The sequence below is a fragment of the Propithecus coquereli genome, unplaced genomic scaffold, assembly GCF_000956105.1.
Source record: "Propithecus coquereli isolate 6110/MARCELLA unplaced genomic scaffold, Pcoq_1.0 Scaffold119, whole genome shotgun sequence".
Taxonomy (NCBI): domain Eukaryota; kingdom Metazoa; phylum Chordata; class Mammalia; order Primates; family Indriidae; genus Propithecus; species Propithecus coquereli.
Genome location: NW_012135969.1, coordinates 5270764 through 5298208, shown reverse-complemented (window position 1 = coordinate 5298208; position 27445 = coordinate 5270764). Strand labels below are relative to the sequence as shown.

The following is a 27445-nucleotide window of genomic DNA, read 5'->3' as shown; positions in this document are numbered from 1 at the left end:
TTTAGTTTCTTCTCAAAAAATGGTCCTCTATAGACTTCAGGGAAGAATTGGGTTTCCCTAAGAGAGAATGCGGGCTAGGCATGGCTGACTTCCTTTCATCCCTAACATTGGCTTTACAAGGCAGCATCCGACTCAGATGGCTTGTGTTGAGTACTCTAGATGAATAGGAAGGGTCTTTAGAAGCACAGCGTCCAGCCTTTGTTTCCTTGAGCAGGAAGAGAGTTAAAAGTAAAGAGAGGGTGGGCCTTCCCATTTGGGTCTGAGCTATACCCATATACAATTTGTCTTTGGAATGAGTTGACTTCTGGCCTTCCTGAGGAGGGGAAGTGGCCAAGTTGTCTTTGATTTAGCTCTTTAGGAACACTTGGACTTGGAAAGGACCCTGGTTCCTGAAAGCTAGCTCTGTGTTTAACCTCACCTGACAGATCTATTATTCCCAGTCCCAAGGATAGACAGTTGGAGGGATGAGCTCTTCATTTTGAGCTTCAAAAGCCACTTGTTCTTGGTCTTCAGTTAAGGAGGAAGACTTCTGAGCCTCAGCTTCTTGGAGACCAGGCTCTGGGGCTAAGCTGGTCAATGGCCCCAGCCCTGAAGGTCCCTGAAGTTCTCTGACACCTTCTAGAGTGGAAGCACTGGCTGGCTGGCTTGCCTTGGGGCGGGCGCTTTTGCTTTCTGGCAGGAAGTGATCCAGAGGTCCATGGACTGAAAGGCATAGTGGCTTCTCAGGGGCTGTGGGGATAATTTCTGTCCGAGTTGCTGTTAAAGCCAGGAGGCCAGGTTCCTCAGATGGAGCTCCAGGTTCCTCCCCAGGACAGATGTCTGCCATGGTGCCCTTTATTTTATTTCCTTCTGGATCAGTGACTTCCCATCGACACAGCTCTGCCATCCTGCTCCCCATACTGCTTGCTCCCTGGGGGCTGACTTTGGGTTGTTCAGTGTCCAGAGCACCTGACGAGGGGACAGGCTCCCCCAAGCCCATGCCTTCCCAGGGGCAGACTATCTCCTGCTCGCTGCTGCGTTTTGCTGCTGCTTTTGAAAAGTGTTCTCCAGCCCCTCCAGCCCCTGCCTCCTGAAGGAACAGCTCTGCTTGCCCTTGTGATTCTCCGCCCGCCTCTTCTTCCAGCCCCTGTTCCTCTGCTGCTCCTTTACTCACCTCCCAAGGGCAAATCTCTGCTTTCTTGGCAGAGGGAGCCTCTTCCACTTCCCACGGACACACTTCTGCTACCCTGGCTCCCACGCTGCCTGCTGCCTCAGAACTGCCTTTGCTTCTGTCAGAGGATAGACCCCCACACTCTTGACTCTCCCAGGGACACACAGCCTCCTGCTTTCCCAAGTCTGCCGTCTCTGGCTCTTTCTGAACTGGCACACCTTTGGGCTCTGGCTTTTCTGGGGCTCTGCCTTTCTCTTCTTGAGATTGCCCTCCTCCATCCTGGCTTGATACCTCCTTTACAGGGATTCTTTCAGTCACCTCCCAGGGACAGATCTCAGCCTTGGCGCTGCCGTTGGGTTTATACACATCTGGGTCAGGAGCATCCCACGGGCACACCTCCACAACCTTGCTCCCAACACTGACCAGTCCCTGGGAGCTGGCTTTCGGCTCGTCGGGGCGCTGGCTGTCTGGGTAGGAGAAAGAACCTGCTGGGACCATGCTCTCCCATGAACAGACAGATTGTAGCTTGTTGCTTGTTTTTTCCCCGTCAGTAGTGAATTCTGCTTTTGAAGTGGGAGCTTTTTCTGGGAGGGAGCTTGTCTTTGGCACTTGTCTCAGGTCCCCCTTCTCTGTTGCTTCCAAGGAATGCACTTCTGCCTGTTTGCTACTCATGCTGCTGGGAGAGTCTAAGACCTTGGAGGCCTGAGCAGAGGATTCCCCCAAGTCCTTGTTCTCCCAGGGACAAATAGCTTCTTGTTCTTGACTCAGTTTTGCCATCCATTTTGACATGTCTTCTCCCAGGGAGGTGAGTCTCGCCTTTTCTAGAGTTTTCTCCTTCTGCCCTGCTGATTCACTCCCCATCTCTTGTTCCAGTCCCTTCCCAGGAGCTCCTTCATTCACCTCCCAGGGACAGATCTTGGCTTTCTCACAGGCAGGAGCTTCCTGTACTTCCCAGGGACACACATCCTGGTCCCTAGCTCTTGTCCAGTCAGCATCCAGAGTGTCTGAATGCTGAGAGGAGTCCCCTGGATGCAAGCTCTCCCAGGGACAGGCCACCTCCCGCTCTGGAGCTGGCCTCTCTGGCTTCTTTGGAGCAGTAACATCTTTCTCCTTGGATCCAGAATCTGCAAACGTCTTTCCTATGTAGTCTGGAGACTTCCTAGTGGCCTCAGCTCCCAGAGCCCTTTCCTCCCCTGCTCCAGCATCCACCACCCAGGGACAGATCTTTGCCTTCTCAGCAGTTGGGGTTTCCTCCACATCCCATGGGCAGATCTCAGCAGCTTTGCTTCCCACACTACCTGACATCTGGAAAGTGGCTGAGGGTCTGTCTGTGTCTCGAGGACCTGGTTGTTGGGGGAAGCTGCCAGGGTCTACACTAACCCAGGGACAGACTGCTTCCTGCTTTTGGATCTGACCCTCAGGCTTTTCCCAAGCTGTGACATCTTTGATTCCTGATTTTCCAGGTGTTTTCTCCTTGTCCTTTTGAGATTCGCTGCCTCTTGGTTCCTGTCCTGATGTCCAGTCCTCTTTTGTTCTTTCATTAACCTCCCAAGGACAGATGTCTGCTTTGTCCTGTACCACCGGCTTGAGATCTTCCCAGGGACACACCTGTGCTCTGCTTTCTCCACTGCTTAGGAGTTGGCCGCCAGCTTGGGATGAGGAATTGTCTAGACATGGGCTGGAGTGCCCAGGGGCTGTGCTTTCCCAGGGACATACTGATTCCTGCTGTTGACTTAATTTCTGCACTGCTTTCACAGTTTGTTCCCCTATCTCTCCAAAGCTTCCTTTTCCAGAGACTTTTTCCTTTTCTTGGAGAGATTCTCTACCTGTCCCCTCACTCAGCATTTCCTGCCCCATTACCTCACCATCCAGCTCCTGGGGACAGATCTCTGCTTTCCTGATAGCAGGAGCTTCTCCTGCCTCCTGTGGACTCACATCCGCAATACTGCTGTCCAAACTCCCTGAGCACTCTGGGCTTCCTGGGGCCTGAATTGAGACTGCCGAGGGGCCCCGAAAATCTGTACTCTCCCATGGGCCAAGAGACTCCAAGCCTCCCCGCAGTGTGTGTTCTTTCCAAAAGATTGTTTTCTCGGGGGTTTTCTGCTTTTCCTGGGGAAGCTCCTTCACTCCCTCCTGAGCAGGTTTCCCATCCTCTCCTCCTTCACTTGCCTCCCAGGGACACAGCTCTGCCTTTGCCACCTTCCTAGTCTCCATGCTGCCCACCGCCTCTGACTTGCCCTTGATTCTGTCAGAGTCCTGAGGGGATGACTGAGGGGACAGACCTCCAGGCTCAGCAGTCTCCCAGGGACACACTGCTTCCTGTCCCCTGACCAGCCTCTCTGGCTTTTTCCGTGCAATGGCAACCACATCTTTGGGTTCTGATTTTTCGGGGACTTTCCACCTCTCTTCTTGAGAATCATCTGGGGCTTGTCTTAATGCCCTCGTCTCAGAGCCTCCTTCACTCACCTCCCAGGGGCAGATTTCGGCCTTGTTGCTACTGTCTGGGTGACATGTTTCTGACTCGGTGACTTCCCAGGGGCATACATCCACCACCCTGTGGTCAGCACTGCCTAGGGACAGGAGGCCAGCTTTGGGCGGGTCCCGCCATCCCATGGGGGCTTCTTTTGCTTGCTCAGCATTTTTGTCCCTAAAAACTTGATTCAGTGTGGCAGGCCCTGTTTTACCTGCTTTCTCAGCTTTCCGTTCCCCTAGACCCTGGGATGTCCTCTTGCCTCTGTCTTCTTGTTCCTTGCTGCCGTCCTGTTGACAGACTTGGAGCATTCTGCTCGTGTGAGCATTCTGTTGGTTCTGGAGGGACTCCTCATCGTCGCAGGGGGCAAGGGCAGCCTGCTTGCTCACCACCTTGGGCCGGCCCCGCCTGGGAGACTTGCAGGCTGTCCCTACACTCTGTGCTGCAGGTCTGCTCGTCTCCCCCTCAGGACTCTCCTCCCCACCCTCCTTCTCTTTGTATGTGCTCCGAGAGCGGGTCAGAGCTTTGATAGCCAGTCCCAGGCTGCGCATGGAACCCTGCTGAGCAGGGGCCTTGAGGCTGTGTGATTTGGAGAAGATTTTGGGCCTGTCCTCATTGACGTCATCAGCTTCTCCCTGGAGATGCCTGTCTTCTGTGTCCATCTCATTCTCCTCAGGCCCCTTTTTCTCTACTGCAGTGGAGAGGGCCCTCCAGAACCTGGCTCGAGGTGGGGCAGGGGAGTGGCTGCCTCGCTCTGGCCCTAGGGGGCCTTCTTGGGCTGCGTTTTCTTTCTTGACTGGCAGTTCTGCATTCTCCCAGGGGCAGATAAAGGTGAGCAGGCTGGGGCTTTGAGGGGGTACTGGAACTGGTGCCAGGGCAGGGGCTGGGGTTGGGGCTAGAGCTGGCATCAGAGCTGGAGCCAAGCTGGAGGTGGGAGACAGCATCCTTGGCTCTCCCAGGCAGGCCCCAGACAGGGCCAAGATGGGTGTGGAGACCTGGTGCCGGATGGGCGGATGGGGCAGCCTTCTTCCAGCCTCCTCGTGAAGCTTCCCTGAGGCGTAAGAGCTGTCCATGCTGCTGCTCTTGGCAGGGGAAGGTGGGGCTGACAGGGGGGCCCCTCGGGCCCGTGGCAGCCTTCTAGCCGATGGCCTCCGCACCGGGCTCGCCATGGCCGCCATGACTGCCTCAGCTTTCTTTCGTTCTTCTCGCTCCTTTGCCTGCCGGTAGGTCTCCTCCAGGTAGGCCTGGCTGGCCATGAGCAGGGCCTTTTCCCTGGAGCTAGCTACGCTGAGCGACTTCTGCAGGGAGGCGGGCCGGGCTCTGGGAAGCCTGTCTCCCACAGTCAGGTTGTGGGCACTGGCCGACCTGAAGGCCAGGGCAGGAGGGGCAGGAGGCCCCTCCATGGACTCCCGGCTCTCTCCTCGTGGGGCCTTCTTGGCCAGCTTCCTCCTCAGCAGTGAGTCAAGGAGAGGCGGGTCCTGCTCCCTGTGCTGGTCATAGGTGCTGCAGGACTTGCGCAGAGCCGGTGGCCCCTCGGGCTCCTGGAGGCTGGAGCTGAGGAGCCTGCGGCGGGAGGAGCCGGGCAAGCTGCTGCGGCCTGGGGAGCCCGAGTCCTTGGAGTGCTGCCGGGCCAGGGCCTCGGGGAACTCGGCCAGGTACCTCATGAAGGAGCGGCCCAGCCCCTGGCGTGAGCTGCCCCGCTTCTTGGGCAGGTGAGGATTGTTTGCAGCCATTTCCTTGGTCTTGTGGACCTCAAGCTGGGCATAGAGCTTCTTCAGTTCATCCTGTGGGGAGGGGCAGGAAGGGACATGAGCAGAGCCTCAGGTGAGCTCCCCCTACCCCTGGCTGTACTGTTCTCCCCCTCAGCCCTTAATTAGACCATTTTCTCTGGGGTCTCTTTCGTCCAGCTGTATCCCTTCCTTGCTTTTAAAACTGTCAGAATTTACCTCTTCGTTTCTACAAGACCAGTGGCAACCTAGGCCTGAGCTAGATCCATTCAGCTCCGAGGTCTCAGAGCATACTCCCTTCTCTGGGGCGCTGTGGTCTGGTGGGGGAGGTGACGAGCTTGGGGGAGACTGCTGACCCACTGTGTGCTTTGAGGCTGTTTTCTGGAGCCTTCTGAGCCTCTGCATCTTCTGTAAAGTGAGGCTACCTGGCTGATCAAGGGTAGCTTCCTTAAGAAGATTATATGAAATTGATGGGGTAGAGTGTGGTGCTTCATGCCTATAATCCTAGCACTTTGGGAGGCCAGGGTGGGAGGATCGCTTGAGGTCAGGAGTTTGAGACCAGCCTGAACAAGAGCGAGACCCCCATCTCTATAAAAAATAGAAAAATTAGTGGGGTGTGGTAGTGCACACCTGTAGTCCCAGCTACTTGGGAGGTTGAGGCAGGGAGATCACTCGAGCCCAAGAGTTTGAGGCTGCAGTGAGCTATGATGACGCCACTGCACTCTACCCAGGGTGACAGAGTAAGACCCTGTCTCAAAAAACAACAAAATAGAAAAAAAAGAAATTGACAGGACTAATGGACATGAAATGTGTAGTATTCAGGTATAAGTAATAGAGTGGGGCTTTGAAAGTCTTTTATGTTCTGGATTTATCTTCACAGCCAGTGTAGGGGGAGCAGATCGGCTTATGTTCTGAAACGTGGAAGGCCATGAGTGTGGCTGCTGTGCCAGAGTGTTCCGGGTGCTCGCTGGCCTCAGCTGGAGTGGGGTGCGACTCAGCCTGGACCCGAGACAGGGCAGAAGGCAGGGCAGGCAGAGATCAGATGGTGAGGAGGACACAACGGGGAAGCAAGCCAGGAAGGAACTGGGAGGTGGGAAGACTCTCCTTTGTGAGGCTGTAAACAAGTCAGGGGTGGAGGGGGCCCCAGTGGAGGTGGAGGATGGACAATATGGCTTCCCAAGATGGTTCCCATCCTTGAGATTTTATAAAACAATGGGCTTAGACTGCCAGCTCTCCTTCCTTTCTACCCACTGAGCCTCTCATTAGGGTTCCTGTGACTATAGTGATACCTTTGAGCTAAAAAGTAAGAATAACCAGGCTCTGCCAATGTAAGACCCAGGAAGAACTTCCTTTCCCTAAGACCTGCCAGGTCCCAGGAAAGGGGACCCTGCTGTGGAAATCCTGGTGGCCCCTCACTGCCTGAACTACCCAACTTCATGGCTGGCCCTAGGGTCACCAACTGTCCTGCTTCGCTGGGCACTGAGGGGTTTCTTAGTCTGCCTCCCACAATTCCCCTGCTGAGTGAGTGGAGGACCCCAGGCAGTGGGGCTCCTCTGGCCTGGGCCTCCAGGATCTGTGTCCTGGGGCTTTGGGGGTCTTCCCACTTGGGTGGTGTGTGGCCTCCTTTGAATAGAGCCACAGGAATCAGGGCAGTGGTGGAGAAGGGGGGGCAGGTCTTGGAGAGAGGGAAAGCTAGGGGCAGGGGAGGGGACCAGCAGTGGCACACAGCCCAGGTGGCAGGGCAGCTGTGCTCCCTCTGCCCAGTCCCTGAAAGCTGGCGTCACCAGGGGGCTGGGAGAGCTGCACCTACCCGAATGTCTCCAGGGTCCAGGCTGCGCTCGCTCCAGGCTGAGGCGATGCTGCTGTTGAGGTAGGAGCCTGAGCGCTGCAGGTCCAGCTCATCTTCATACGCCTCATCCACGATCTCCTCCCGGGGTGGAGCCCCCAGCTTCCAGAACTGGCGGGGCATGTATGAGTGGGAAAAAGACTCCCCCTGGCTCCCTGTCCACTCCTGCTCTCATCTCCCTGTGGAATGTGTCTTTACTTTGTGAATCTTTGCTCCCTTCTCTGATTTGGAATTCCGGGGGTCGGTAGAGTTTTACTCCCCCATCCTCCCTGATCTTCTCTGGCTCAGAGACCAGGGTGGTCCTGACCCCCTGCCCCTGCAATTCCTAGCCATGCTCCTCACCTCTCTCTTTCTAACAGCTTCAGAGGAGGTTTTCAGAGTTTGCTTGGGGCCCCTGTTGCTCAGCTCACTCACCCCCAGCACCTCTGTTACCTTCACCCTGGGCTGGAGAGGGCGCCGTGGCACAGCAGATCCACACTGCCCCTTACAAGGGGGCTGGGGTCTGCCTCACATGCGGGCGGGGGAGACCTCACCTTGGGGATGAAGATCAGAGCCAGTGTGGCGGTGACTGTGCTGTGGGTGTGGAAGAAGAAGAGGAGGAGGGTCCAGTCCGGGTGCAGGGAGGGAACCAGCACAAACCTGGGTGAGGGATGGGAGGGGGGTTGTCAGTGCAGGTGAGAGTGGCCTCTTCCACCTCACCTTCTCTCTGGCTCTTCTCCCAGCCCCCGCCCTGATCTCCATGGGATGAGGAGGGTGCTCTTTTTGACCTCTCCAGGATATAGGTCCTACCTCAAGGCTCATGTCAGTCCCCACCTCTGGGAAGCCCTCCCAGGCTACTCCATCTTGCCTTCTCTGGCTGCCTATAGTACAGGATTGTGCCCCACGGCTCTGCAAGGACCACCCTGTGGGTTGACTCTGCCTCTGCCACAGGACCGGGTCCTTATGGACGGACACACAGCAGGTCTGTTGCTCTTATGGCTAAGGAGTAGGGGGGGAGAAGGCAGGGGAACTGAGCATGTGTGGGAAGGGTGTGCTGGGGGTGCTAGAGAGGTGGTTTAGGAGTGGGAGAGGAGTTAGAAGTAGGGTACACTTCATCTTGTGTGTGGGGCCCCCTCATCTTGGTGGGGGTCTGTGGGGTAGGGAGAGAGCTACTGGTGGGGGTTTCCCTCATCTTGCTGAGGCGTAGCAGTGTTGCGAGCATGGCTGTGGGATGGAGGCACCCTCTCCTGGGAGAGGCGAGGAGTGGTGTTCGAGTGGGAGGAGTCATGGGCAGGTGGGTCCATCCTCACCTGGCTGTGTGGAAGGCCGCAGAGAGCAGCAGCTCGTTGTGCAGGGCGATGCCCATGTAGCGCGGCTCGTGGAAGGCCGAGAGGACAGCCCGGGTGGCGTAGCAGAGGAAGCTGCCCCAGCACAGGAGCAGCATCTCAGCTGTGGGGAGGTGGCGAGGGAGAGAGCGGCACTGCCTCAGCAGCTGTGCCCCTCCCTTCTCTGTAGCGTGCTGGAGGGGCCTGGGCCAGGGCTCTGGGTAAAAGTTGGGACAGCCAGGACAGGAAGCCCCTGGAGGTGCAGAGCCAGGGACCAGAGTGCGGTTGGGTTTGGCACAAGCAGCTCACCCACGACCATGATGTAGTCCCAGCGGTCATGGTGACAGAGGTAGAAGTGGCGGCCAGTGGGAGTGTGGCCTCGGATCACCAGAGGGGCGTGCTGGATGCCTCGCTCCAGGATGCCCACTGTCCACACGGCCAGGAAGCCCAGCACGAGCAGCAGGAGCAGTCCCAGACGCTGCAGCAGCCGCCCGCTGCTCAGATGGGGGCCCCGCTGGGCCGATCGAGACAGAAACAGCTGCAACACCCTACAAGGGTTAGGGTACCGATGGTGGATGAGAGGATGGGGGAGGACCACAAAGAGGGGGCCAGAGCCCTGGCCTCCATCCATTGCTTCCCCGCCCTTCCTTGTCCTCCCATCCTTTTCATGGTCCACTGCCGCCTCTTACCCCTAAAAAGTTACCGTGGGAAGGAAGGCTATAATGGTGGGGGTAGGCCTTGGGGGCACAGGGGAGTGGAGCTGGTAAGGGTCTGGCTTTGGAAAACTCCATGCATAAATGAGCCAGGGTGGCCTGGGGTGAGCAGTGCGAGAGCAAGGTCCGCCCCAGGCCCTACCTGTACAGCTTGAGTGTAATGGTGCCATAGACGGTGGCAAAACCCAGCAGCCGGACCCAGCGGAGGGCGATGCAGCGGAATACACTGGGCTTGAAGTACAGGATAAAGACCTGGGGGAAGGGGGCAAAAACCTCTGCTCTCACTGTGCTTCTATACGTGCTGGGCCTGTGCTAAGCACATCGCTAATGCTCCCAGCAGCCCTGCAGTAGAGGCAGCATCACCTCCATCCTGAAGAGGAGCAGCTTATCAAGAGGTTAGGTAACCTGTCCTAAATCACACTGCAGGTCATAGAGCTTTTTTAAGCCTGAGGCTGTTTGGCTCCAGAACTTAGTAGACCAGCCTGCCATTTGTGGGTGTGAGTAGGGGGAATCTGAGGTCTCTGAATCACCCCAAGAGGCAGGAAGAAGAGGGGTTCTGGGGTTTGGAGGGTGCCAGGTTGGGGTTGTGGGGGATCCTGGGGGGTGGGGCAGCCTCTGGCCACAGACTCACGGGAAAGTAGAGGAGCAGGGATCCAAAAAGGATGGTTTCCAGCAGGACAATTCCAGACGCCCAGATCCTCTGTGAACCCAGGAGAGAGGCGTGTGAGCAGGGCAGTGGGAGGATGGAGCCTGGACACTGGGGCCAGAGGCTCTCGGGCCTGTTTGAGGGGTCACTCAGTGGCCCTGTAATGCTAGTTCTGCCTTCTGTGTCACAGCCACAGCCCCACACCCAGCCCAGACTCAGCTCCACTGGCAGTAAGCCTGGCTGGGGCCAAGGTTTCACACGGCTCCCCCACTCCACCCCAGTCCCACCCCAGGCCCTGCTGCAGACCTGGGCTCAGATCAGAGGTTGCTGGAGCTAGAAGGGATCTCATGCACTCCTCCAGGCTCTGGGTCAGATCACTCCCTTGTGTAGAATAGGATGCCCCTTCTTGGCCCAGTGACATCCAGTTCACCTTCAAGCCTGCCTCAGATGTCATGTTCTCCAGAAAGTCTTTCTCATGCCATCTAAGGCAGGATGGCCGGGTCCTTTTCTGAGCTCCCACAGCAATTGACAGACACCTCCATCCTTGCCCCTGTCTCACTGCGCTGTCATTTTATCTACATGTTTGCTTCCTCCATTAAACTGGAAGCTCCATGAGGATGCAGATCACTTCCTCTAGTGCTTAGAGTACTCACCTGGCATTTGTTGAATCAAATCCAATGCCTTCATTTTACAGATGAGGAAATAGGTCTAAGGTGTCACTTGCCTAACGTCACATAGTAAGTTAATTTAGAGTCAAGACTGGAACCCATTTCTCCCGAGTTCTAATCTTAGCTAGTCTCTGATTGAGATGGGTAGGACGTGTGTGCCGGCAAGAGATGTGGGGGCCTTCCTTGCCTTGCGCCGGTGGCAGCGGTAGAAGACCAGCATGCTCAGGAAGACGGCCAGCATGCAGCAGGCCTGGCAGGCTAGCACTGCTGCTCGCAGTGCCAGGGCCTCCTCCACCAGGCACGGTGTGGCATCCATGCAGCTGGTGCAGCCCTCAGGACATGGCTGGCACCGCAGCAGCCTCCCGGAGCTGCCTTGTAGGGACCCGAATTGCCCAGGAGTCTGGGTGGCACTCTCCTCTAACCCTATAAAGAACAAGATGGGTGCAGGGAGTGGGGCATGGCTAGGGCATCCTGAGATCCTAGCCTTCTCTCCTAGTGGTCACCACAGCCCTCTCCTTGCCCACCTATGGTCCGTGGCCCCAGGGATAAGAGGGAGTGGGTACTTCCTGAGGAGAGCAGGTTAATGGAAGAGGTGATGCCAGGCTAGGGCTCATTGGGAGGTCAACTTGCATCACATCTGCATGCTGTGGGCTCATTCTCAGAAGGTGCAGACACGCCCGAACTGGACCCTGCTTGCCTCTCCTGCTTCTCTCCATCTGCCCTTGCTCCACGAGTTTCCTCCCAGAGTCTCAGCCCACCCTGCCTTTCTTCCCCAGATGTACCCTCCCGCCCAGCCTAGCCTGTGAAACACACACCTGGTCCCCACCACACTTACATACCCCCAGAGCGGCTTGCCCCGTAGAATCCAGGTTGGCAGCGGCAGAGGTATCGGCCAAGGACAAAACCCTGACTCTCCAGTGGGACACACTGTGGGCACGACAAATACAATGTGTACTTATGTGGAGCTTTCTCTGGAAGAGCTTTCCCTCTTGGGAAGAGACCTATCCGTGGCACCTGGGTCTGCACTAGAGCATCCCTCCAGAAGCCCTCCCTAGTCCTTGGAAAGCCTTCCCTTTGTGGAAACCCTGCCCTAGCCCCTGCTGTTGCCTCTCTTCGCAAAGAGACCCCAAGCAAAAATTATGGGGATAGATCACCCTTTTGTTCAGACTGACAGGGGCAGGAGCCTCATACGTCCCATTTCCCAGTGGCCAGCTGTTGCTAGGGCAAAGTACAGGGGGAGGAGGTGGAAGCGGGGAGAGCTCTGTGCCCAACCACACCTTGTGTGCCTACATCCTGCTTCAAAGGGTCCCCATTAGCCTGCCTCTTTGGCACACAGGTGGGTTGAAAAGGCCCCCACAGAGGAGCTGCTTACTTTGTCAGGGGCCATCTGGCTTTGGCACAGAACTGCCTTTCCCAGCCCTAATGCCAAGCTAATGCCAGGCTGGTGGGATGCCAAGGCCAGCCCTTTATTCCACCTCTGCCCATTGATGTTTGCCTGGCAGGGGATAGAGCAGACCTCAGAGCCAGGCGGGGAGGATGAGCACATAGATGAGGTCAGATCTGGTGCAGGGAGTGGCCGGTAACAGACATTGGTGGGTCATAGGGAGGGGTTAGCCTTGGGAGATTCTATATCCAGCCCCTGATCGCACCTGGAAGGGTTAGAGGGTGGTGGTTATGAAATTGTGACCTAGCTTCCCCTCTTGCCCGGACCACTGGGATATACTCTCTTCCTGCCACAGTCTGCACAGTGAGGCAAATGTGTACCCAGAGGAGGGAATGTGGTTGGTTAAAAAGTGAGCCGGACAGTGGGAGCCCTTCTCCATCCCTAGGCCTATAGCTCCAAACACCTGTGCCCTAAAGAACAGTAGGCCACCTGTGCACACACAGCAATATGTCCACCAGCTCCAGCAGGCTTCAGGGCTCACCTTGGCTTCAGTTCAGCTCAGGAACAAGCGATCAGAATAACAATGGAGCGGATGCGTTCACTGGCCTGCCCACTTCCCAAAATTGGGCTTGCAAAATTTCCAACTAGTGCTGTCCACCATTCTGATTGGCCTGCACCCACGGCCCTGATTCTGCCTGCATCTGGCCTGGGTTCCACCACCTTCACCAGTCCCAGACCTCGTCAAGCTCCTTTGGTTAGATTCCTCTCATACCCCAACCAGCAATTCCATTTATTTCAACAAACACCAATGGGGGGCATCCTTTGTGGGTGAAGAGAAGCCCAGAACTGTGTTGACATGGAGAATGTGGTCCAGGGGAAGGAAAGGAGATGATTAATGGAGGCTCAAGGAGGGATCCTTGAGAAGATCCTTCCTGGAGAAGGATCCTGGAGCACTGAGTACCATAAAGGAGAGTAGAGAGGGACACTGAGATTTCAAAGGAATAAGGGGCGGCCTTCTTGGACAGGAGTGGAGGGATCAGGAGGGTGTAAATGGCCTCACTTTTAAAAAGCCTGGTGTCTCATCACTGCCAATCACTTGGGACTCCCTTGAAGCCCTGAGATGCTGGGGTGGCTTTGGCAGCCACTTCTGGGAGCTGGGTGGTGGCAGTGATGGGAAAGGGGGAGGGAGGCAGGACCCTAGTAGCCCCCCCATCCTCCTCTTCCTTACCTGGGTGCTGTTGAGATCACACAGGTGTGTGTTAGAATACCAGCCTGGGCCGCTTGCACACTGATTGATGTCCACACTCTGGAGGTCTACGTCCATCTGCACCTGCCCCCTAGGCAGTGAATTGACAGTTAGAGGCACAGTGATGGATGCCACGGTGGACATGTGTCCTTGAGCGTGTCGGGGCTCAGAACACAGTCCTCCAAATTATGGCACTTTGGCATGCTGAGTACTTGGAACTGAAGGGCCTCAGAAGCATGCTCCCTCTGACCTCCTCCTGCCCTCCCGTCTCCCCACCCTTCTTCCTCCCCTGAAGCAGGTCATGGAAACCAGAATTCCTCTTCCCCAAGGCAGGTCGTAGAAACTAGAATCTCTCTCCCCTAGAGCAAGCCATAAAACCTAGAAATATTACTCTAACTTTCCTTTGCCTTTCTGTGTAGGAGCTGGCCATAAAGAAATTCTCTGACCTACCTTGTCTGATAGTAGATCATAAACCCCTCATTCCAGAGGGGTCCTGCCCTACACCTAGGAGGAAGGAATGCCACACAGAGACCGAGAAGAATTGGGACAGGCCTTGCTGGATTTCTCAGCCTATGACTTCACTCGGTCTGTTACCATTAGATCAGACCCTTTTTTGTCCAATCTCATTTCTACATGACTGTCCATTCTTCGTCAAATCTAAGATAAAAATGGACAGTTTTCCCTGGGGCTTTGGGTCTTCATTTCTGAAGCCTCCTGGGTCATGTAAAACTTTGATTAAGTACATTTGTTAGCTGGAGTGCTGTGACCCTTACAGTAGGTGAGGAAAGCTATCACACCTGTCCACCCTTACAGGCACTAGACCATGGGACACTGCAGTCTTGACAAACTTGAGCGCGGTGGCTGCAGGGTACCCGGAAGGTGCGCACATGTTCCATCTCTCCAGTGCTGTGAACTCTCGTCGTCTCTGTGGACAAGTCCCCTTCCCACTAGGTTGTTCCCCCACACCCCTCAGCTTTTCAACAGCCCATCATTTCCTGGTTTCTAACAATGGGTAGAGAGGGTGCATGTCCAGACATGTAGGAGCCCAGGGCTCTGATAATCTGTCTGAAGGGGATTTTCACACTTCCCCACTCCACGTATGTGCACCACACACACAGCTCAGCTATTAACCACCCCCTCGCTCTACCCAAGCCAGGTCAGAATGGATCACAGCGCAGGAGACATGAAATGGAGGAGCCCTGAGCTGGAGCTGCCTGACCCAGCAGCATCCCAAACCCTGCTCTGGGCCCAGTGGGGAGAGAGCTGGCAAGGAGCCAGGCTGCCTGCTGGCAGGAGGGGACTCCTGCTGGGAACAGCAAATGGGGACATAGAGCTGGAAGAGCAATGTTGATTGTTGAATCCCTGCTGCTCTGTGCTCATTTGCTGCCCCCTCCTCCTTGGGGGTCCCAGGCCCTCTTTGCTCTGTGGAGGGAGGAGGTCAGTCGTTTGAGGACTATCACAAGCTCCTGGGTCATGACAGGCAGGACAGTGGGGCCCGCTTGATGCAGCCATTGGGGGAGACCCTGGGGACCCAGCCAACTCCTGGATAGAAAAGGCTCGGTTCTACGCCCCTCAAGAATTTTCCTTCTCCTGGGAAGCCTCCTTTACAGCTCTCGGTTGCTAGAGAGCAGCAGGTTTAACTCCTGGAGTGCCCACCTGGCTCCTCTGAGAAGCCTGGTGTGTAGATTATCACTGTCATCCATGCCAAGCCCTCTCCAGCCTCTTGCACTCACTTCTCAGACCTGGGGGCCAATACCTATGCCTGTCTGTAAAGACATCTGTACACACGTGTGTAGACCTACACATAGGTATGCCTACAAATGTGTACCCATTGTATGTGCACATGCTCAGACATTCCTCATGTGCTCAAGCACATAAATACAAATAGACACCTAGATATGTGTAAATGGATTGATTCATACACAGTATGTGCACTCACACCTGCGTGCGTTAAGAGAGAGCTACAGATTCCCAGAGCCAACTGCAAACACGCACAGCTGAATGCAAATGCACACATCTGTGCTCCCCCCAGACATACACATGTTCGTGCAAAATGGCCCATGCACAGCTGGGTGGACTTGTGTCCTCCACCCCTACATACCCACAAATGCATCAAATGCTGCACAAACCCACTTACCTGACCTCTGGGCTGAGGTCTGGCTTGAGTCCATAGAAGGTGGCTGAGAGTGTGATCAGCCAGCCAGGACGGAGCCGGCCCTCCTGGCATTCCAGGAAGGGAGGGGACAGCCTCACCTGCTGCACGTCCCCCACGTATCCATCTGCCTGTGGCCACTTGGGGCTGCCAAGACTCCCTAGGTCATTAGTCAGTACCCGCTTCTGGAGGGCAGGGATGTCCAGGTCCCCCGCCAGGCTCTCCTCCTGCACTCTGTTCCTAGACAAGTCCTGAAGGATGGTCTCCTCCCCGATCCGGGTGGCCTGCAGGGCCAGCTGTAGGTGGCTGGCCCCTGGTGGAGGGTTAAAGGTCAGCAAGGCCCGGTATGCCCGTGGGTCCCCCTCAGCCACGCTGCGGACCAGTGCCTGGTACCACTCCACATCCTCCTCCACGCTGGACTCGCGAATGTCGTTGGCTTGCAGCAGCATGTTGAGAAAATTGGCAGCCTGGGCAAGGGTGCCCGCTGCCCCCCGTAGGATTGGAGGGAGGCCGGGTCTGGCTCCTGACCCATGCGCTTCATAGCGCTCACTACAATTAGCCCCCAACAGCTGTTGGGCATCTCCAGAGTAGAGAAAAGCCAGGGCTGCCTCAGCCCCCTCTTGTGGCACCCAGATGGGCACAGATCCTGGCTCGACTTCGGAGGACAGCGGGGGCAGAGAGCGGAGAGATCGCGGACCCCCCAGAGCCCAGCCACAGAGGAAACAGCATCCCAGCAGCCCCCACAAAGGAGGGGGTGTGACCACTGCCCTGGCGCCCATCCTCAGGGCAGCTTTGAGGACCCTGGGGTCCAGGCTGCCTGGGGGATTGGGGATCGGTGGCTCAGGAGAGCCCAGGCAGATGCTGGCCTCGGTCTGGGGGCTGCCTGCCTCCACGCCTCCTATCCTGGTGTTCCCTCTTCGTCTTTCCCTCTCTCTCTCACACTGGCGCTGGCTCGCCTATTTTCTCTCTCTCTAACGTCATCAGCTGGCTTCTGGATGTAGGTATGAGGGCCCTGCCCCCTCCTCTTTCAGTGTGGCCCCCTATCTCAAACCCTTTTAATCCTGGCACCCCACTCTTTCCCCCCCTCTTATCCAGGATCCAGGCTCCCTCCATCCCCCACCCCACATCTGCTGCAGAGAGAGAGAGAGACAGAGAGAGAGAGAGAGAGAGAGAGAGAGATGGAGAGAAGGGGAGGGGAAGGGACTAGTTGTGCTTGTCCTCCCTCCCTCTCCTTGCCCTTTGCTCCATTAGGAGAGATGGGCAAATCCTGGATGGGTGCCATAGCAACCGCAGATGAGCCCATACCCCTCTCTCCACCCCTCTGCTCCACTCAGCCTCCTGGCAGCAATCTCCACAGGCATGATAAAGGGCCAAGCTGCATCTCCTGGCAATCTGCTCTGGCTGCCTGCACCCCCCCTGACACCATGTTGCTGAACTGGAATTTAGGACTGGGGACAGCAAGGGTAGGAAAGAGAGCCTAACATAACCGTAATCAATCCTTGTACAGACTTTGGCAGCTTAGAAAGTGCTCTTCATGTGTGTTATCTCAGTGAGTCTTCTCTACAACCAGGTATGGTGAATATTCTTATTCCCATTTCACAGATGCGGACACTGAGGCTCAGACACTGACCCAAGATCACATAGCTGCTCACTTTGAGACTCGAACCCAGAGCTCTGACTCCTCTACACTGCCCAAACCACCAACATCACCCTGTTACTCAACCTCAGGGACTGTAAGAAAGCCTCATTACAGAGCAGTAAATCAAGGCCCAGAGAGGTGAAGGGACTTCCCTAGGATCATGCTGGTCGTGACAGAGATGGAGCCCCACCCAGGTGTCTGCCCCCAACCCAGGCCCTCTTTCTTCTGTGCCAGTTAGTAAGCACAGCAGCAATGGTGGGGGTGGGGGTGAGGGCTGGGCAGGGAGAAGGGTGTGGACAAAGTTTTGCCTCCAGTTTTTCTTCCACCTTCATTTTATCATCCTAAGTTTTTCCTTCTTCTTCCTTTCTTCATGGAAACTGTGAAAACTGTGCTCTTCCCAGTTTTTTATTTTGTTTTGTTTTTTTTTAGACAGAGTCTCGCTCTGTCATCCAGGCTGGAGTGCAGTGGTGTGATCATAGCTCACTGCAGCCTCAAACTCCTGGGCTCACCAATCCTTCTGCCTCAGCCTCTGGAGTAGCTGGGACCACAGGCATGCACCACCACACTTGGCTAATTTTTCTTTTTTTTTTTTTATAGAGATGGGGTCTTGCTATATTGCCCAGGCTGGTCTCCAACTCCTGGCCTCAAATGATCCTCCTGCCTCAGCCTCCCAAAGTGCTAGGACTACAGGTGTGAGCCACTGTGCCCAGCCTCTTCCCAGTTTTCTTATCCTTCACATCCTACCCTCTACAGGACACAATGATTGAGGAGCCCAGAGTCAGCGCTATCTGAAGCAGCCTCCTTGCATCTGGAAGGGTGTGGATCCTTGGGGGAAGCCACAAAACAAAGCTCTTTCCTGCCCCCCACCCATCACCTTTCCATCGCCAATGTGCTTCCCACTAACCCAGGTGATCTGGTCCCACAGGCACATGCAGTCTCTTGGCTTTTCCCTTTTAACGCCCTCCCCACCACTCCCTTGCACTTTCGATATCCCAGATCACTGAGTGTACATAGGAAGGGACGGGTGGTGGGGACATAAAGGCTGTAGGGGAGAGAGGGGCTTGGCTAGAGAACAATCCCCCAGGAGAATCTTTGTCATGGCAGAACTAGAAGGGCCTACAGCTGAGACTGTTCTTTAACAGATAAGGAAACTAAAACCCTGGAAGGAAAGTGACATTCCCAAGGCCACTAAGCCAGTTAGTGGCACAGATGGGACCAAAAACCTGTGTTACACACTCAGCTCTTTTCGTGGACTCTGTATGTCAACAGAGAGAGAGATGAAGGGGAGTGAATGACTCATTCTGTTTCTTGGTATTTATTACCGGTTACTATTAGTTGAGGGTCAAGAAAACACACTGGGCTGGGCGCGGTGGCTCACGCCTGTAATCCTAGCTCTCTGGGAGGCCAGGGCGGGCAGATTGTTTGAGCTCAGCAGTTCGAGACCAGCCTGAGCAAGAGCGAGACCCCGTCTCTACTAAAATTAGAAAGAAATTAATTGGACAACTAAAAATACATAGAAAAAAATTAGCCGGGCATGGTGGCGTATGCCTGTAGTCCCAGCTACTCGGGATGCTGAGGCAGGAGGAGCCCAGGAGTTTGAGGTTGTTGTGAGCTAGGCTGACGCCACGGCACTCTAGCCTGGGAAACACAGTGAGACTCTGTCTCAAAAAAAAAAACTGGGTGAGTTACATTTTTGTCCAAGAAGCTTTTCATAATATTAATAATAACTAACATTTGTATAGTGCTTTAGAATTTACCAAGCTCCTTTACATATAAGTTTTAATTAAATTCCCCAAAATAGTCCTGTCAAGTGGGGGAGTATTACTGGCCCATTTTTACAAATGAGACACAGGTTCAGAGATGTTTCATTATGGTTCGAAGATGTTCAGGAAGTGGAGTGATTAGGACTAAAACTAGACAGACCACAAAGTCTGGAGGGGCAAGGACTGTCCCATTCATCACTGTACCCCCAAAACCTAGCTCACTGAGGCATGACTAAACAAACTTCAGAACTTCTTTGGATTCTTTAAGTTGTTCTTTTTTTTTTTTTTTTAAGACAGAGTCTCACTCTTTTGCCCGGGCTAGAAGTGAGTGCCATGGCGTCAGCCTAGCTCACAGCAACCTCAAACTCCTGGGCTCAAGCAATCCTTCTGCCTCAGCCTCCCGAGTAGCTGGGACTACAGGCATGTGCCACCATGCCCGGCTAATTTTTTCTATATATTTTTAGTTGTCCAATTAATTTCTTTCTGTTTTTAGTAGAGACGGGGTCTCGCTCTTGCTCAGGCTGGTTTTGAACTCCTGAGCTCAAACAATCCACCCGCCTCGGCCTCCCAGAGTGCTAGGATTACAGGCGTGAGCCACCGCGCCCGGCCATCTTTAAGTTGTTCTTCATAAACCTTTTTAACTAGGGCTCTAGCACTGTGGGGACCCCTTTTGTGGCCCTCCCGTGAAAGAGGTATGTTTATTTATTTATTCAGAGGACAGGCTGTCGCCCAGGCTCAGGTGTGGTGGCACGATCATAGCTCACCGTAACCTTGGACTCCTGGGCTCAAGTGATCCTGCCACCTCAGCCTCATAAAGCCAAAGCACTGGGATTACAGGCATGAGCCACCTTGCCCAGCTCGTATATTTAGACATAAAATCAGCTCAACAAAGACAAACCCAAGTCACACAAACAGGAAGATATACCCCCTTGGCTTGGTACTTAACATTCAATGTTTTTTCCAGGACCTGGGCTACAGGACTGGACAATTAAGGACATGGGGAAAGGCTGCATTCCTTGCCCTGCCTTAGAAAGAGCTGTGTGTCTGCTCAAGTGGAGATACCCCAGATGGCCTCAGTCAGCCTCCTCCAGGGCCAAGAAAGCAGCTGGACAGCAGAGGGCGCTGCAGAGCCACAGACCTTGCCTGTGCTGTAATCTGCTCTGAGGCCAGCGAGTTTACAGAGAGATGTGGGGTGCTCTTAGGCCTCAGGCGTTCTGTGATCCTATGGCAATTTTTCTTCTTTTCTGCAGAAACCCGATTGACACCTGAGAGGCAGCCAGCAGGGGTTGGTGGGGAAGGAGGGTAGAGAATGAAATATTTGGAGTTGGACAGCTGGTTTTGAATGCCACTGCATCTTTTTGAACTGAGTGACCTCAGCTAAAGAACTCATTGAGCTTCAGTTTGTTTCTTCATGTGCAAGGAAGGATATTAATTCTGTTGTGCAGAATTAGAGATGAGTTTGTATCAGGAGCCTCGTACAGGGCCTGAGGTTGAACAGCCATTCCGTGCTTATGTATGGAGGGCCCGCTCTGTGCTGGGCACGGTCCTTGGCACTGGTGAGTCCATGAAGGGCAAAAAGTGAACATGGCCCCTGCCCTCACAGGACTCTCAGTTCAGTAGGGAAGACAGATTTTCATCAAATAGCCCCACAGACAGATTACAAATCACACATGTGCAATTAAGTGCAACAAAGGAGTGGGCTTAGAGCTAGGTGAGGAGGAAGTGCCGAGGCAGGGAGATCTCCCTAAGGTCATGAGGAGTGAGTTCAAGCTGAAGCATGAGTAGGAGTTTACTAAGCAAAAAGAGAGGGGAAAGTATTCCAAGAAAAAGGAAATGCAATGCTCACACGTGTGGAAGTCTGACACAAGGCTAGTGGGAATGCAAGAGACAGAAAACAACATGGAACTTGGTGGGAAATGTGGCCACTGAGGCAGGGTCAGATCACACAGGGCCCTATAGGCCTCCCTAAGGAGTTTCATCTTTAGCCTAAGAACAATGGGAAACCATGAATGATTATAATCACAGGCCATGAATAAATTTTCATTTCAAAAAGGTCCCTCTGGCTGCAGGACTCAACCCTGCTCCCTCTTCCCCTCAATGCACCCTCAGGTACTGAGGTTGCTAAATTCTACTGGCTGATCCTACCTCCTTATCCCTTGGGTACCTCAATATCTCCCCCTGGGACTATTGCAATGGGTTCCTAACTGGTTTCCCTGCCTCCAGCCCCACCTCATCCACACAATAAGCTTGATCTTATTTGATCCTTACAACATGCCTGTAAGTAAGCAAAGCTACAACCCTTATCGCTATTTTACAGATAAGAAAACTGAGGTTTTGCCGTGCTATGGAGCTGGCTCATACCAGCTTGTGAAAGTCAATTGTTAAAACTTCAGAAATTTTGCTAACCAATTGTTAAACACAAGACACTATTAAAAATTAAATTATACAACTTAAATTATATTAAAAACAAAGGTAATGAATTATCAAAACTCATCATTTCCTAATCATTTTACTTATGCTCATGGGATTATTAATGTCTATTGTATCTGTATGATTAAACTACTACATAATGGTATGTTACAGCTCATCTCTCCCAAACCCTGTGTCTAGTAAAGCGAAGTTGATGGATTGAAATCAGCCATGGTGGGAGTATATACCCCATGGAACCAGACAAATGTTACAAATGAGGGCTTAATTTACTGTGTTGTTGATTATCTAGATTTAAGAAAGTGAGGGAGAAAGTGTTAATACTTTAGATGTATTATGTCTGTAGCCGTTACATTATGAATAGCAGAAAAATGGAGGAAATATTCTTCCAGTATTTGAAACTGTTTTCTGATTCAACAACGAAGTCACTCATACTCATATGCATGCATTCCCTCCCCTCCACCAGAACCGGTTGTTAAACGTGTATCAGCACACCACTGGATCCAGATACATTATTCATGTAGTCATTCACTGGTTCCCAGGATGGGGACACAGATTAGTGGTGAAATGACTCGGCCAAGGTCACACATCGCAAGCGGCATAGGCAGGACAAGAATCATAGGTACTCCCGAGGCCAGTGGCTATCTCCCAGGACCAAACTATGCTTCCCAATGCCGCTTCACTCTATCAAGAGAGATGCTCCGGGCCTGGGCCCCCAGGAAGTGAAAAGCAAGGGCGGAGGCAGGAGACCAACGCCCGCAGAGAACCAGCTCACAGCCAATAGCGGCCCGGGGCACACGTAGCGTCACGCGCCGTGGAGGCCGGCGCGAGCTCGCCCTGGGGAAAGGGGCGTGGTCAACTTTTCCCGGAAGTGACGTTGTCGGGGCGGTCCTCGGCGGCGGCGGCGCGCGGCCTGGGCTCGCGCTGGGCTCCGCGCGTCCCCCGCCCTCCTCTATGAGGCAGAGGCCGCGGCGGCCGTTAGCGCTGTCGCTCCGGGGGCCGCGGCGGGCGGGGCTCCGGCGGGGCCCGGCCTAGTCCCCACCCCAGCCCCGCTCCCAGCCGCCCGCCCTCCCTCCCTCTCCCTGATGCAGGGGGCCGAGCTCCGGGATGGCGAGGCGGCGGCGGCCGCCGCTTCGTACCGCGTCCTAAGCCGCCTTCTCGGCTATGGAGAGACGGCCCCCGAGCCAGGCCCGCCGCCGCCGCCCCCGGGCCATGGCCCCCCGCCGCCACCCTTCCTCTCGCGGCCCGGCGCGCGGGGCTCCCGGCCGCCGCAGCTGATGGTGTTCCGCAACGTGGGTCGGCCGCCGGAGGAGGAGGACGCGGAGGCGGCCCCGGAGCCGGGACCTTCGGAACTGCTGTGTCCCCGGCACCGCTGTGCCCTGGACCCCAAGGCCCTGCCGCCGGGGTTGGCGCTCGAGCGGACCTGGGGCCCCGCGGCTGGACTAGAGGCGCAGTTGGCGGCTCTAGGGCTTGGGCAGCCGGCGGGGTCGGGGGTCAAGACGGTCGGTGGGGGTTGCTGCCCGTGCCCATGCCCCCCACAGCCGCCCCCTCCGCAGCCCCAGCCGCCTGCTGCCACCCCGCAGGCCGGGGAGGACCCCACGGAAACGAGCGACGCGCTGCTGGTTCTAGAAGGGTTGGAATCGGAGGCCGAGAGCCTGGAGACTAACAGCTGCTCGGAAGAGGAGCTCAGCAGCCCGGGTCGCGGAGGAGGAGGGGGCGGCCGGCTTCTGCTGCAGCCCCCAGGCCCTGAATTACCCCCGGTGCCCTTCCCGCTGCAGGACTTGGTCCCTCCTGGGCGCCTGAGTAGAGGGGAGCAGCAGCAGCAACCTCCCCCGCCCCCACCTCCTCCGGGGCCCCTCCGGCCACTCGCGGGCCCTTCTCGGAAGGGCTCCTTTAAAATCCGCCTCAGTCGCCTCTTTCGCACGAAGAGCTGCAACGGTGGCTCCGGCGGTGGGGATGGGACCGGCAAGAGGCCTTCTGGAGAGCTGGCTGCTTCAGCTGCGAGCCTGACAGACATGGGAGGCTCTGCGGGCCGGGAGCTAGACGCGGGGAGGTGAGACCGGCTGGGGGGCTGGCTGACAAACTTCCTTTTCTTGTTTCTTTTCCCCATTTTTCTCCTGCTGACCCGATCCTCCTGACAATTCTTAAGATGCGGTCTTCATGAGGAGGCAGAGACTTGGGACCAAAGGTGGTGACATCTTGCATTAGGTCAGAGCTAATTGTGGAAACAGCTTTCACTCTTTAAAATAGAGTTCACGCTCCATGACACTTCTCAGCTGGTTAGCATCTCTGTTGTTGGAAGATGATTTGAAACCATCTCCCCATCCCCACCCTGGCATGGGTTTTTAAGTTTTTCAGAGGTATCTGTCTGCCATTGCTCCTGGCAGGAAGGTTGCTCAAAATGTTTGGCCTTTGGTGCAAAAAGCTGGTGTTGGATCTTGCCCACCTTGCTTATTAATCTGTGTAACAGCACCCCACCCTCCTTCACACTCATGCATACAAATGACATGGGGAACTTCAAATGCACTTGGAGGCCAGCAATCAGTTGGGCATCTCTATTCAAAGTTTTAGTGTTTTTCTGGTTGTTCCCTTAGATATACTTGGTATCTCAAGCCTGTGTGCTGACCACTGTCTATGAAAATAGAAAATATCTTTGCTCTCTCTCAAGCCCATTTGAGAATTCTAAGTATCAGGGAGTTATAGAGTATAGATGTTTGTATATGAGTTCTAGGCCAGTTGATGAAAATCCCAAACTTAGACATTGAGTTTTTTCCTGCATTTCTGAAGGGTGGACTGATCTTTGACATCCAATGTTAGATCTGTAGTGTTGGTTTAGAAAGCTGTCAACTTTTGCGTCAATGAAATGAGACTTGTCTTGTGGTAACTGCCATTGTGGTTTGTACTTCTGAATGGGTTCTGAGAAAGATTGGAATTGGTTTTGGTGTGGTTTATGTGATGGATTCTTGAGACACTGACAGCTGTAAACCAAGGCTAGAGAACAAGTGTAAATTGATAACCTTACTGTGTGCTAGAATCACTTGGGGAGCTTTTTGAAAAGATGGGTATGTCTGGGGCCTAAGAGTTTGAATTTTTAAAAAGCTCCCCAGTTGATCTTGGACTAGAAACCACTTATGCATGGACTTCTCAAGGGAACTTGGGTACTCCAAGAAGAAAGTGTTTTTTGGCTTTCTTGCCCTTTCTGAAGAGCTGTGCTGGGCTCAGTTCAGCTGGGCTCATCTTGGGGATCAGGCCAAATCCAAACTTCCTAAAGAAGTCAGTGTGTTGTCCCTTGAGGTAGGCCAGTGTGTCTGCATTTCCCTCCCAATGAATTCATGCTGGGAGCTCAGTTCTTAAAAAGTATGTGGCTGCTGAAACAGCTTTTTTTGTGGTAGGCTCTGTATTCAATGCTCCACTTACCAGTACAGATGAAATTTTCATCGGGTTGGGGGTGGGATTGAAGCTATGGGCAATGACCTAGGATAGATTGCTAATTTTCTTGTGGTTTGTCTTGCCTTTGTTCCATATTGACCAAGACTTAGTCTAAGATTCCAGAAACACCAAATAGGAGGTGTGGCGTGAAATTAGCTGCTACATCTAATAGATTAGGAAGAGGAAAGGCATATGACATTATACGGTTTTTTGCCTTTGGAAGCAGAATTTAATGGTCATTGGCTGCTCTGCCACCAACCCTCAACTAAGCACAATACGGATTTCTGCTGCAGAGCAAATTGGGCTATAGCTCTGCAAAGAAGCTTAGTTCAGGGCACTGGAGAATTACATTTTTTGGTCCAAGGGCTTTTTCTGATGAATTGGAGAAGAGCTAGGTATTTGTGTATAAACGTTTGGTTGACTGCTGTTTGTAGGCAGCATGTTGAACAGGGAATGTGAAAGTCTAGATCCCATTTAGAACTCCAACATCAGCTGTGAGATGGAGGGCAAATTTGTGATCTTCATGCTTCCCTTTTTTCCCCATCTATAAAATGGGAGAGTGATGACTGTTGTTCTTGTCCTTATAGGAATAGATTGTCGACAAGAGATATCTAGATGGAATATTTTGTCCTTTTTAGAAGACAAGTAATAAGACTGAACTGGTAAATTTTTTTATGCTTAGGATTTGGTGCTGCTTCTTAGCTTTTCCACAGCTTACTATGTGCCAGTCTTGCTGGCAGCCTCACAGCTGTGAGAAACTTGGTGAGTCTGGCCAGGGTAGTTGTGATTTCTGTGGATCTGCACCTCCTAAGTAAGTCTGCAATGTTGGGAGGAAGGATGAGTTTGGAATTTTAGCTTGTTCTCTTGTTTTGATGGGTAGGACCTGGAAGTGGTGAGAAATTTCAGTCTTTTGCCAAAGGGTATATGCCTTCCTCCTTGTTGGTTGGAGATAATTATGGGCTTCTGCAGTCTTTGCTGTGCAATGTGGGGTTTTAATAGTAACCTCTGGGCATAATATCTTTACTTTTCTCAACATCTGCCTCCCTGCAATCATTTTATAAGGCTTAACAGTTCCCATATTTTAACACTAAGCAAATCTTCCTTTCAGATGCTTTTGAGTCTGCTAAGTGGACCTGCCTTGATACACTGCATCTTAATATAGTATGAGTTAGTTTAGAGAACTCTTTTTAAGTGAAGTAAGAAGTGGACCCACCAACTAACCAGGTTTCTGTTCTGAGGAACTGAGCTAGGCCTTATAACATACATATGTTGGAATTCAAAGAGCTGGGCTTGATGCCTGTGGGCCTCGGTGCAATATAGAACTGCTATTTCAGGAAAACCAGTGGAGTTCCCTTGTCTGTTTCTCATATGTTGACCTGATTGTCTGTCTTCTTTTGGATTTGGTGAGAAATAGCATTTGATCTGACCATCTTTAAGCATCATGTAATACACACTTGGTTGGAAATAGGTCCCTTGTTCACGTTTCAAGATTTGTTTTTACCAAGTTAACAGTTGTGAGGCTATTACTGGCAGTCTTCATAGCAATGAGGTGGAGAAATAGAGAACCATTCTGCAGTGGTTTCCTATCTATTTGAGAAAAAAGATACAATTCTAGAAAAAGAGGCAGGCTTCCTTAACCCCAGTTTTAGGGCCCTCCTGACACGGACAGACCTGGCAGACATGAGAAACCTTTTTCACTGTTTTCTTGGGTCTTCAGGTCTAAAGGGGTCTTTTTCAGTCATAGCATGACATGTTGAGAGCAAATGATTTTATGTTTGGGGGTGTGGTCCACACACTGTTGATCTTTTTAACTATTTTCCACAAAGTGTCTGTGGTTGGCAGCTCTCTTTTAGAATGAGCTCCCTGGCTTTAAAAATCTCTCTCTGTCCATTTGAGTCTTGTGCCTTTCACTCCTTAACATTCTCCCTGCCAACATCATTCTTAAGGTTTTAGACCTTGGACTATGCCTCTTGGCTTTTCCCTGGAAGTTCCCTCTGTAGGTTCTGTAGTTAAAGTTTTGGATCTGACCTTGCTGCACAGATGTCTGTGTATTGGAACTAAAAATGAACACATGGTTTTTGTGCCTGTAGCACATGAACAGACAGTGGCTTATGACATGTTGGAAATGGCACAGGCTGGCTGACTTGGCACTGTGTGCTTTAGCAGGGGCAGAGGTACATTGGAGCTGTAAAACCTGATATTTGGACATCCTAATTTGGAAGTTAGTTTTAGAAAAGGACATGTAAAATCTTAGGGCGTCAATAGAGGGGATTTATGGGCAAGAAAGGGAGGTCATTACTATTTCATTGTTTATATTTTAGGTTCCAAGGAATTTGAAAACTGGCCAATGGGTACATTTACATGTTGTTGTTCTGTCTAGTCTAATGCTTTTAACTCCTTTTAGCCCATAAATCTGTTGCAGTACAATTCATAATTTGCAAAGAGGAAATGGATAGAGGCATTCTGTCTCTTTGTTACCTACGGCACAGGCAGTAGCAAAGCTGACACAAAGGACTGCTAGCCTTAGAGAAGACCTTTGCCTAAGGCCCTCTGTCCCTGTCCTGTTCCGTTACCTGAAGCATAGCCCATCAAATCCTATCCCATCCCACCCTACCCCTCAAGTCTTTCTACTAAGATGCAAGTGGCCCACTGGCAAAGTTACAGTGGCGTAATTGCACCCTAATGGTCGTCAATGTGATCTGGGGAGGAATAAATAACATGGAAGTGTAGTATAGAAGGGTTAGTTTAAAACGATATCTGGAGCCGTATCATTCATACTGCTCTCCAAAAAACAGCAGGTCAGCTTAGAATGGGCTTTCATCATTCCAAATGGTTCATACATACAAAAGGGGATATATAAAGTACGTGTACTTGAATAATA

At 53.2% G+C, this 27445-nt stretch overlaps 2 protein-coding genes across 2 annotated transcripts in view; one reads left to right on the top strand and one right to left on the bottom strand.

The window, feature by feature from the left end:
* Positions 1-202: 202 nt before the first annotated feature.
* Positions 203-16085, bottom strand: GPR179 (G protein-coupled receptor 179). Its single transcript, XM_012661045.1, has 11 exons — positions 15292-16085; positions 13137-13245; positions 11364-11451; positions 10712-10947; positions 9842-9910; positions 9353-9462; positions 8807-9045; positions 8483-8621; positions 7727-7832; positions 7158-7304; positions 203-5404 (listed from the first exon to the last, which is right to left on the bottom strand). The coding sequence occupies exons 1-11, from the start codon at positions 16083-16085 to the stop codon at positions 431-433; spliced, it is 7011 nt and encodes a 2336-aa protein (XP_012516499.1). The 3' UTR covers positions 203-430.
* Positions 16086-22412: 6327 nt separating this feature from the next.
* Positions 22413-27445, top strand: part of SOCS7 (suppressor of cytokine signaling 7) — a 33858-nt gene continuing 28825 nt past the window's right edge. Inside the window, exon 1 of the mRNA XM_012663045.1 lies at positions 22413-23188. Within this exon, the coding sequence (XP_012518499.1) occupies positions 22413-23188 (776 nt within the window). The remainder of the gene's footprint in view (positions 23189-27445) is intronic.

Coding starts and splice junctions, on each gene's coding strand:
- GPR179 (XM_012661045.1), bottom strand. CDS start 16,085: ATGGGCGCCAGGGCAGTGGTCACACCCCCTCCTTTGTGGGGGCTGCTG. Junction 9,911..10,711: donor ACCGCTGCCACCGGCGCAAG/GCAAGGAAGGCC, acceptor CTGGGTTCACAG/AGGATCTGGGCGTCTGGAAT. Junction 9,463..9,841: donor CCCTGCTCCTCTACTTTCCC/GTGAGTCTGTGG, acceptor CCCTTCCCCCAG/GTCTTTATCCTGTACTTCAA.